This window comes from Vombatus ursinus, unplaced genomic scaffold, assembly GCF_900497805.2.
Source record: "Vombatus ursinus unplaced genomic scaffold, bare-nosed wombat genome assembly UNPS02014852.1, whole genome shotgun sequence".
Lineage (NCBI taxonomy): Eukaryota > Metazoa > Chordata > Mammalia > Diprotodontia > Vombatidae > Vombatus > Vombatus ursinus.
In genome coordinates this window covers 3439841-3450362 of record NW_020954630.1, presented here as the reverse complement: position 1 = coordinate 3450362, position 10522 = coordinate 3439841, and the positions used below count along the sequence as shown (strand labels likewise).

Sequence of the window (10522 nt, the reverse complement as noted above, 5' to 3'; positions counted from 1 at the left end):
CTGCCCAATGGGAATGCTTACTTTGGCACTCTAACAACCCAAAATAGAATAATTAAATTCAAACCAATTCTGTCTGAGTCTTTCAATCACACATAATTTATGGCACTAAAACCTAGAGCAATAGTTTCCACCTTTTTCAAGTAGGAGGTTTCCTTTTATAAAGTCAAAATATTTTGCATATCCTTATATGGTAGTAGTTGTACAATTAGTATCTATAGATTGAGAAAACTGCTAATGACAGAAGGACTGTTTTGGATTTGACGAACTCCTCCAGTAATTCTTACACCCTCTAGGGGTTCAAAACCACTTACCTAGAGGGTTTAGAAATTCCACTAGAACATACAGAAATGTTATTCTTAACTTTTTGGCTAGAGCATGGCCTATAGTGAGATAAGGTAAGTACATATGAGGGAGCTGTAGAAGAAGGCCCTTCAAGCTAATGAGTTTGAATTTTAGTTGATAGATAATAGGGAGTCACATTAAAGAGTTTTTAAAAGGTGGAATGATATGATAAGATCTGTGCTTATGTAAGATAAAAAGGGCTGCCTGGTTCATAGTGAGTTGCTGGTCACAGAAGATCTTTCAGCTAGGACTGAATGATCACTTGTGATAGATAGAGACAGGATTTATTCATGCTTTAGGTAGGTCTTGGACTAAATGACCTTTAAGGACCGTTCCAGCTCTAGGATTTCATGAGATTCTCTACAAATGAATATATATGTATTTAGTATATAACCTGAATATGTATATATTTTTCTCAAAAACAAAAGTGGCATATATATTTCTCAAAAAACAAAGTGACATTATTTTAGAGCCACCTATTTCTTTTTTTCTTTTTTTTTTGGCTAGGCAATGGGATTAAGTGACTTGCCCAGGGTCACACAGCTAGTAAGTGTCAAGTTGTCTGAGGCCGTATTTGAACTCAGGTCCTCTTGACTCTAGGGCCAGTGCTCTATCCACTACACCACCTAGCTGCCCCAAGTCACCTATTTCATAATAAGCTTTTAGATTGGATATAACAAAGTACCAAAATATAAAGGTTCTAGACAATAAGAGTATAGGGCCTGGTCTTATATTCACTCATATTATATCATCATCACAATCAAGGTTGGGAATGATTTGGTTTCATCCTGCAAGGTAGATATTATTATTACTATGCCTTTCATTCAAGGATAAACATTAATTGAACTTCAGAAGCTTTATTATTATCTACTTCATTAACGATTAAGTAAAAAGAAGCACAAAGTGACCAACAAAAAGTATTCAAGGAATGAGGATGCTAGCTCCCTCAGCAGACTGCCAAGTGCTAAAAAAAATTATCAATCCAGCAAAGATACCCAGGCTACACCCCAGTCACATGTAGTCTCCTCCATTAGAGTGTGAGTTCGTTGAGAGGAAGGTTTGTCTTTTACCTGTCTTTGCATCCCCAATGCTTACAGCATAGTGCCTGGCACATAGTAAGGGCTAATAATAATAAAGGCTCTAAATGTTTTTTTGGCTGACTGATAGTTTTGCCAACATTCAGACAGTCATTTGCTCTCTAATGGGGTGGTGCTTATGCTAAGTTTTAGTCTCTTTCTCCACACCATAATCTGTGGTCACCCTATCTTTTCTTCCTTGTATCAATGCCTAATGTATGCACATTAACAAAGCGAATATTTAAGCTTCTTTTCTGTTCAGTGGAAGCATTTTGGGAGTGAGGAGTTAATGAGATGTGACATGTGGAAAGGAAATTGAAATGATGAATTATTGCTTTATTCCAAAGCACAAAATTGGATTTAAACCAGAAGCAATGAGAAAACAAACCATTGATCATATCACAATAATTTTTTTAGAAGAGCAGACTTTTTTAATTTGTGGGTTCAGAATCACAGAATCTCAAGAGTTGTTAAGAATCTCAGAAGGCATCAAATCTAACCAGTAGCTAAATAAGAATCGAAGGAAGTGTTTATCCAAACTTGGCTTGAAGGACAATTAGAATTGTCCGTACATCAATCATTTAATCAAAAAACATAAGCACCTATTAGCTGTCTGGTATAGTGCTAGCCCCTGGGGTGGGGAAGCCCTTGAGGAGCTTACTTTCTGCCAAGATTCTCAAATAAGTTGACATAAGAAGTATATTTTTAAAAAGTCACCATAATGGAAGGGGAACTTAGAATTGGGGGAATGTTTTCAGTATCTTTGGGCAACAGTTTAAGATGGGTTGGAGAGGGGAAAGACTAGATGTTGGGAGACCACATAGGAGTCCAGTGCAAAAGTCCAGATGAGAGATAATGAGAGCGAAGTAAGGAAATGGTTTTTTGAGTAGAGAGAAGTCAATAGACATTGTGGAGGTAGGTTCAACAAGGCTTGGCATAGGATAGGAAGGATATGGAAAGCTGACAAAAAAGGGAAAAACCAAGGATGATTCCCAGGTTGCAAACCTGGGTGACCAAAAAGACAGCACTGCCCTTAACAAAAATGGGGATGAAAGGGTATAGGCAGTTTATGGAAAGACTTGCATGAAATAATGAAGAGCAAAATGAGAACCAAGAGAACTTTATATCCAGTAACAGCAATATTGTTTTAAGAATAACTTTGAGCAATTACATCATTTTGACTATTATAAATACCCAAATTAACTATAAAAGACCTATGGAGGAAGAAGTTAACTGCATTCAGAGAAAGAACTGATAAATAGAAGTATGTATAATATGATTTTCCATACATACACACACACACATACATATTTTTGTCTAATGGTAGCTATCTACCATTGGAAGGGAAGAAAGGGAGGGGAAAAAATAAAATTATATTTAAAAGGAAAAGCAGGTTGTACATAACAGATTTGCAGTTTCATGTGCAATCCTCTTTTTTTCCATTCTAATTTGTTATAGTAATGTTTGGGTTTTTTCTTAAGTTCAGAATAAAAAAAAATTTTTTTAAAAGAAAAACAAAGGAGGAGTTTCTTCAATTTTCTAATTTGGAGCCCTAGCTTTTTGCACAGAGGAAGAGCTCAATAAATACTTTTTCATTCATTCAAAAAAAATGGTGATGTTTGGAAGGTGAGTAAGTGTGGGAAGTAACTTGAGTTGAGACGTCTTTGGGATATGGTAGAGATGTCCATCAGACAATACATAATACTGGACTGGAGTTCAGGAGAGGTTACTTTAGGGCTAAAGATATTTAGATTTAGGAGTCATCAGCAAAGGTGACAATTGGAGCTGATGGAATTACCAATTAAGTTTACCTGTGTAAGGAAAGCAGAACATCTAAGACAGAGTGATGGAGGTGGTTGAAATGTGTGATAAAACACTGGGTGGGTCAGAGACGATGATTTAACAAAGGAAACTAGCAAGAAAATTGGTGCAACAGGTAGGTGTTACAGAAGCCAAGACAGTTGAGTGTCTTAAGAGAAGAGGGGTGGTCTTCAGTCAAAAGCTGCAAAGATATCGAGAGCAAAACCCTTCAGGAATTGAACAAAGGATAGTACATATGTATCACACATGGTATCCTTAATAAACTCTTAATAAATATTTATTGAATGAATGAAGACAAATAGGGCAGGATGACTGACTGGGGGAAAGGGGAAGTGGAAAAAGCATCAAACTCGAAATTGTCTCCTTTAAACTGGGCACGAGTGTTTGCAAATGAGCAGCTATTTCTCTACTAATCAAGCACCTGCACCTCTTTTTCCCCCTCCAATGCTCTGTCACTCTAGAAGCTTAAGGTATGCTACATCGTCCATTTATTTCTATTTTTGTCTGGATGTGCGATTTCATCGGTGTGGGGACACCTTGTGAAGGAAACTTTATCAATATATAATATATATATATAATTTTACTTTTAAAAAGTAACCATTAAAAATATGCACATAAAATTGCATACTTATTAAGAATGGAGGAAAAAAGACCTACTTATTTATGGAGCGTATATTAAATGGTAAACATTCCACAAAGTTCCTCGAATTATCCAATAAATGTTAGCTGATTTTTGAGGACGAAAAAAGGAAACAGTATCACGGTCTGTTTCAGTTCATCTCCCCTGGAGACCGACTACACTTGCCGCAGGGGAGCAGAGTCCAGATGTCAGACTGGGGGAGGAGGGGCCAGGAGGCAGCGAGACCAGCACTGGGGCGGAGAGGAGGCCCAGGCCCCGAAAACGCGCGTGCGCAGGACCCCTCCTCCCTCGGGCACCGCTCACGCAGCGCGCATGCGCGCCGGAGGGCTGCTGCGCTTCCCGGGGCTCACCAGCCCGGGAATCATTAAATGGCGCGGAAGGAGGGAAAGTTGACTCTCCGGTCTCTAGAGCCGCAGGGGCGATGAGCGGCGACTTCCGGAGGGCGGAGTCTGGGACGGAGGTGAGCCCCGGAGCGTTTTTGTGTGTGGTTTTTTTTTGGTTTTTTTTTTTTAAAGAGTGATGAAAGAAGGTTAGAATCTGGGGTGACACGCGGTCCTCCTGGAGCCTCTCCAGCCAGGATCGCCTCGGTCACTTCCCAGCCGCGAGGCACCTTGGGAGGGACCTGCGGGGGGCGGAGGCGGAGGTTGTAGCCCCTCCCAGGGGAGCTTCCGTGTGGGAGGGGGCTGCTGCTCCATCCCTCCCCCCGCCCCTCTAACTCTCCCTCCTCCCCTTTCCAAACCCACCCCTCCCCCTTCGCTCCGGTCCCGCCCCCTCTTTCTCCTCCCCATCTTCCCTCCTCCCTTTTTGTCTCCTCCCTTTCTTTTCCCTCTCCTTCCCCCATATTCCCTCCCATTCTTCCCTACTCTCCCTATCCCCTCCCCCTCTCCTTCCTGCTCCTCTTCTTCTCCTCTCTCCTTTCTTTCCTCCTTCATTCCCACTGAGACACAACCTCCTGCCTCACTCTAAGCTTCTTCCCTGTAGAGACTTAAGGTGAGCTGAATAGAGGGGGAGGCACCTCCCTTCCAGAAGCATCTAGTGCCATCCTTCTGCCACCACTAAGGTTTGCCCCCGGGGCACCCCGGATGCAAGTAGATGGAAATAGGGAATTAGTGTGGAGAGGAGTTGGGAGGCAAGGGAGGAGAGGAGGAAGCTGTAGAGGAAGAGCAAACTTTAGTATTAACGCATTCAGCAAACATCCATTGAAGACTTGCTATGTACAAGGGCACTGGGCCAGGTGCTGTGGGGAAATAGATGAATTATCTAGTTCACAAACATTTCACGGGAAAATAGATTGAGAGCTGCAAGGAATCATAGAATGCCATTGAACCCAACCCCCTTATCATACAGATGAAGAAATTTAGTCTCAGAACCTAAGAGATTTGGCCAGCGTCAGGTTTTGAACACAGCTCTAGTCCATCGACCTTTCTACAAGTATCTATTAATCATTTATTAAGTACCTTCATGCCACTGGGTGAGTGCTACGACTACAAATTTAAAAGAAGATGATGTCACTGTCCCTAGGGAGCTTATCTAGTAGCTAGATAATAAGACTAACACATAAATAACTAGAATGCAAGTTATTTGACAAGAGCATAGGACAGGTTTTGAAAAATGAAATATGAAGGAAAGATTGCTTAAAATTAGAGTGATCCAGAAAAGTTTCATGGAAAAGACTGTAGCTCCCAATCTTACACTTGAAGGGGAAGATTTTGATTGGAAAAGATGGATGGGGAATAAGTCACAACGCCAACCTTCGAAGAGTTTACAGTCAAACATTTATTCTTAACCCTTTTCTGATCACAGAAATCATAATTTTTGACATACTCCTCAACTCTTCCTTTTCCCTTAACCCTTACTTTCTGTTATTTATCAAAAGGTGGAAAAGCATGCATAACTTGGAGGTTTCAAGCTTCAGAGAATTAAGTTTCATTCAGCACTCATTAAGTACAAAAGAAAATGTAAGAAGGAAATGGATGGAAGGCTTCCCTGTTGCCTCTAGAATAAAATCCAGATTCTCATCTTGGTGTTTTAAAAGCCTTCCTAATCTACCTTCCATCAGCATTTCCAGTTGTGTTTCATTATATTTTCAATGCTAGTCAGACAGGCTTGCTAACTGTTCTTTCGCCATGATGTTTCATGCTGCTTTTGTGCCTTTACATTAGTCATGGCTGGTCTATGGAATAAATTCCCTTCTCCCTTCTATCTCACAGGATTTCTAGCTTCCTTCAGCATAGAACTGAAGTGCTGTTTGAGGCTTTTCCTGATTGTTTCAGTGATTAGCACTCTCTCCCTCTTGAAATTACTTTATATGACTTTATATTTGCTTATTTTTGTACCTGTTGTGTCTTGTGTCCATCTCTCCCTCCAACTCCTTGAGCATGAGTGCTATTTAGTTTTTTTCTTTATATCCCAAGTGCCTAACACGATATCTTGCACGAAATAGGCATTTCATAAAATGTTTGTTGAGTTGAATTTATGGAGGAGATGGCAACTGAGCTAGGCCTTGAAAAGGGGAGTAGCATGGAGGCCAGAGGTCCAGACTGAGGTGAGGGACTGGCATTTTAGGAAGTGGGAATAGCATAAGCACATACTCAAAGGCTGAATGTGCAAGGTTTATAGAGAGAATAGAACGTGAACCACAGGGCTTATGTACTTGGAGATAAGATTTGAAAGGTAGGTACGGCTCAGACTTTCAAGTAGCCTTGAGTGGTGACCTAACTAGTGTCTAAGTGGAGAGATTTTATTCACTGGAGAGACTTGAAGAAATTTAGAGGTTATTTGATAGGTAGTAGAAGCCATAGAAGGTATTTGAGATGAGTAGTCTGATCAGCATCCCGTAAATTGGTGAAATTTCACCTTATCTTAGCAGATAAAGTAGAGAGCAGGCCCTCCACTTCCAGGCCTGGAGATAACTACAGTACATGTACCTCTTGTGCTTCACCTATCCAATTCTAGCTTCTCTCTGCAGAGAATTGTATTAGAATATAAGCTTTTTGAGGCTGCTTTGCTTGTCTGTGTGCCCTATCTATGTGCCTAGCACACAGTAAACACCACACAGTTATTATTGTTATAATGGAGAAGTGGGGAAAGCTTCTTAAAGAAAGTAGAACTTTGGCTGAGATTTGAGGGAACCCAGCAAAGCTAGGAGGTGAAAATGAACAGGAAGAGTGTACCAGGCATAGGGCACACAGCCAGTGAAAATGCCCAGAGATAAGAAATGGAGTGTCATCTTTGAGAAATAGTAAGGATGCCAATCATTGTCAGTCAGTTAGCAGTCATTTATTAAGAGCTTACTGTGTGGCAGGTAATGTTTTAAGCATTGGGGATTCAAACAAAGGCAAAAACACATTGCTTACCCTAATAAAGCTTACATTCTAAGGGTGGGGGGGACGGAGATTCCAGTGTCACTGGATTGAATGGTACATGGAGGGGAATAAGGTGTAAGAGGACTGAAAAGGTAGGAAGGGGCCAGATTATTAAGGGTTTTCAAAGTCAGAGGATTTTATTTTTAATCCTGGAGGCAGTAGTGAGCCATTGGTATTCATTGAATATGGGAATGACATGGTCAGACCTGCATTTTAGGAAGATCACTTTGATAGTGAGTAAAGAGTGTACTAGAGGAGTGCAAGACTTGAGGCAGGGAGCAACTAGAAATCCAGGTGTGAGGTTTGGAGGGTCTGGACCAGGGTGGTGGCAATATCAGAAGAGAGAAGGAGGTATATGTAAGCAATGTAAAGGCAGAATCATAAGGCCTTGGCAAAAGATTGAATATGAGGGATGACTTAGAGTAAGGAGTCCAGCATGACACCTAGGTTGCCAGCCTGGGTGACTGGAAAGGGTGGTGGTGCCCCAGACAGTAATAAGGAAAGTAGGAAGAAGGGACGTATCTCTCTCACACACACAGACACTCCAGTGGTTTCTTATTAACCTCCATGATCAAATATAACCTGGGCCCCTTCCTGCCTTTCCAGTCTTGAACCTTACTCCTCTCCATATACTCTCAAATCCAGTGACTAGCCTCCTTGCACAATACACTATCTCTCAGATCTGTCTGTTTTCACTGGCTGTTCTCCGTGCTTGGCTTGGCTTGCCTTTCTCTCCTCATCTCCACTTCCTGGTTTCCCTGGCTTCCTTCAAGACTCAGCTAAAATCTCACTTTCTGTAAGAAGTCTTTCCCAGTCCCTCTTAGTGCTAGTACCTTCTCTACAATTTGTACTCTTAGCTGCCTAGGGCACTGAACTATTAAGTGAATTGCCCAGAGTCATGAGGCCAGTACTAAATTTCTGGTACCTTTTGGATTAAATTGGAATTTTGTGGGTTGGCCTAGGAAAGAACCATCCAATACAACATTTTTTCAAGGAGAAAATGCACTTAGAGCTCCAAACAACTCACTTGCAAACAAACTTTTGGAACAGAGCCCTTTTGTAAGCTAAGCGTAGCTGTACTTAATTAAAGATTGAGTTAGGGCTTGGCAAAAGTATAAGTAAGCTACCTTTTCCTTACCATTTGCCCGTCATGAAATTGGGCTAATTGAGTTTATCCTGATTTCACCTGGGTCCTCATAACCACATTTTCTTTCATTTATTCCATCACCCACCTCAAAGTGACTGCTCAGTTGACCTGAGCTTTATTTTGTTCTTTTCTTCTTTGCCCCTTCTTTTTTTGCCTCAGAAATTTTACTGATAGCACCTTAAAGCTATATTTCTTGTCTTTTCTCAACTATGTTTCTTCATTTCCTTAAATCTTTGTCTGTCCTTAGCTATCTTCTTTCACATCTCAGAGAGTAAAGTGACTCTTCTTCTGGTCAAAATCCTCCTTTTGATGCTGTTGGTCCCTTAAACTATTGTCCCATGTTTCTCTTCCCTTTCATAGCCATGTGAAGTACTTCTAGAAGAAGTAATCTATACTAATTGTTCTGCTTTTTCTTTATCTACCCAATCCTTAATCCTCGTATCTGATTTCCCAGCCAACCATTCTTTTCAAGGTCACTAATGACCTCCAAATTGCCATGTTCTGGTAGGTTTTTCTAACTCATCTATCTTGACCTTTCTGCAGTATTTGAAACTAACAACCCCTTCTTGATACCATCTTCTCCAGTGGCATTGTTGGCATTGTTTTGTACTGGTTCTCTTCAGATAGCCCCCTTTTAAACTCATTTGATATTTTCTCTTCCTAGTCTCCCTGATTGTGGGCAACCTCAGATTTATCCTCAGTCTTCTTTTTATATTCTTTGCCTTGGCAATTTTGTTTACTGCTATCTAATTATTACCTCTAAACAGATGATTACCTGTAGCTCTACCTGTTATTTTTCTCCTGAGCCTAACTCTGTTTCCCAAGCATTTCCACCAGGAGGCCCTAACAGCACCTTAAATTCAACACATCTCAAACTGCATCTGTCCTTCTTCCCAATTTCCTTATTTCTGTTGATGGCACCATAACCCTCCTAATCATCTAGGTTCAAAACCTTCTGTTTTCCCCGATCTCTAATTAGTTGTCAAAGCCTGTCAGTTATTTGCTGAAATATCTTTTATTCTACCCTCTACTTTTCATTCCCACTTCCACTACCCTGATTCAAGCCATCATCACCTTTCATCTGGACTATTAGAATAGCTTCCTGATTGATCTTTTACTTCTAGTCTACTTCACCCTTCATAGATATGCCAAAATAATCTAATGCACAGGTCTGATTCTGTTACTCCCCATTGCCTATAGGATAAAATACAGATTCCTCATCTCGACATTTACAGCCAGCTCTCTACACTAGAGCTCCAGCTTGCTTTTCCACCCTTACTTCATAATATTCTCCTGTGTATACTTGATAGTTCGTTCAGTCAGACTGGACAATTAGTCATTCCCTGATCTCCTCCTGCCCCTTCCTGCCTCTTATGTATTTGTACAACCTGTCTTTTAAGCCTGAATAGACTTCTTCCATTTCTCTGCTTGTTAAAAATCATCTTCCTCCAAGTACAGGCTCAGATATTTCCTTCTCTGATACCTCAGCTAGTAAATGTTCTCTTTCTCCCCAATCTCATGCATCTCTAACCTCTACTGTGTGTGTATATGTGTGTACATATATGTATATTCTAACATAATTATTTCAGTGAATCAATAAGCATTTATTAAGTGCTTACTATGTACCAAGTCCTGGACCAAATACTGTGGATGTAAAGAAAAAAAGACAACAGACTCTGCCCTTAAGAAGTTTACACTTCTATTTCCTCTACTAGATTTTAAGCTCCTTGAGGGCAGGGCTTTGCTTTTTTTCATTTTCATAACTATACTCCATAGCATTCAGCACAGAGTAGGTATTTAATAAATGCTGAATTAAATATGCCAAATATTTAGAGACTTGGGCAAAAAAAAGAAAAAGAAAATAATTTACTTATACTAAAGCACAGGAGCATAGAAATTAGTGAAAGGGTAGAGTTTCTTTGTCTCCTTAAATTAGCTCATTAAATTATTACAATTAAACTTAATTCAGTTTATTTTGAGAGATTCCACTTGGAGGCAATATAGAAGGATAGCAGAAATCATAATAGATTCCATCACTGAAACATACTTACTTTAAACTTTTATTCCTTGGAATTCCAACCTCATTAGATACTATTTAAAGTCTGAAATAGACTTCCTCCTCATCTGCTTG

At 40.3% G+C, this 10522-nt stretch overlaps 1 protein-coding gene across 1 annotated transcript in view; it reads left to right on the top strand.

Annotated features, from left to right (window-relative positions):
- The first annotated feature begins 4064 nt into the window (after positions 1–4064).
- Positions 4065–10522, top strand: part of XRCC2 (X-ray repair cross complementing 2) — a 33010-nt gene continuing 26552 nt past the window's right edge. Inside the window, 2 exon segments of the mRNA XM_027841055.1 lie at positions 4065–4170; positions 4173–4339. Of these exon segments, the coding sequence (XP_027696856.1) occupies positions 4065–4170; positions 4173–4339 (273 nt within the window).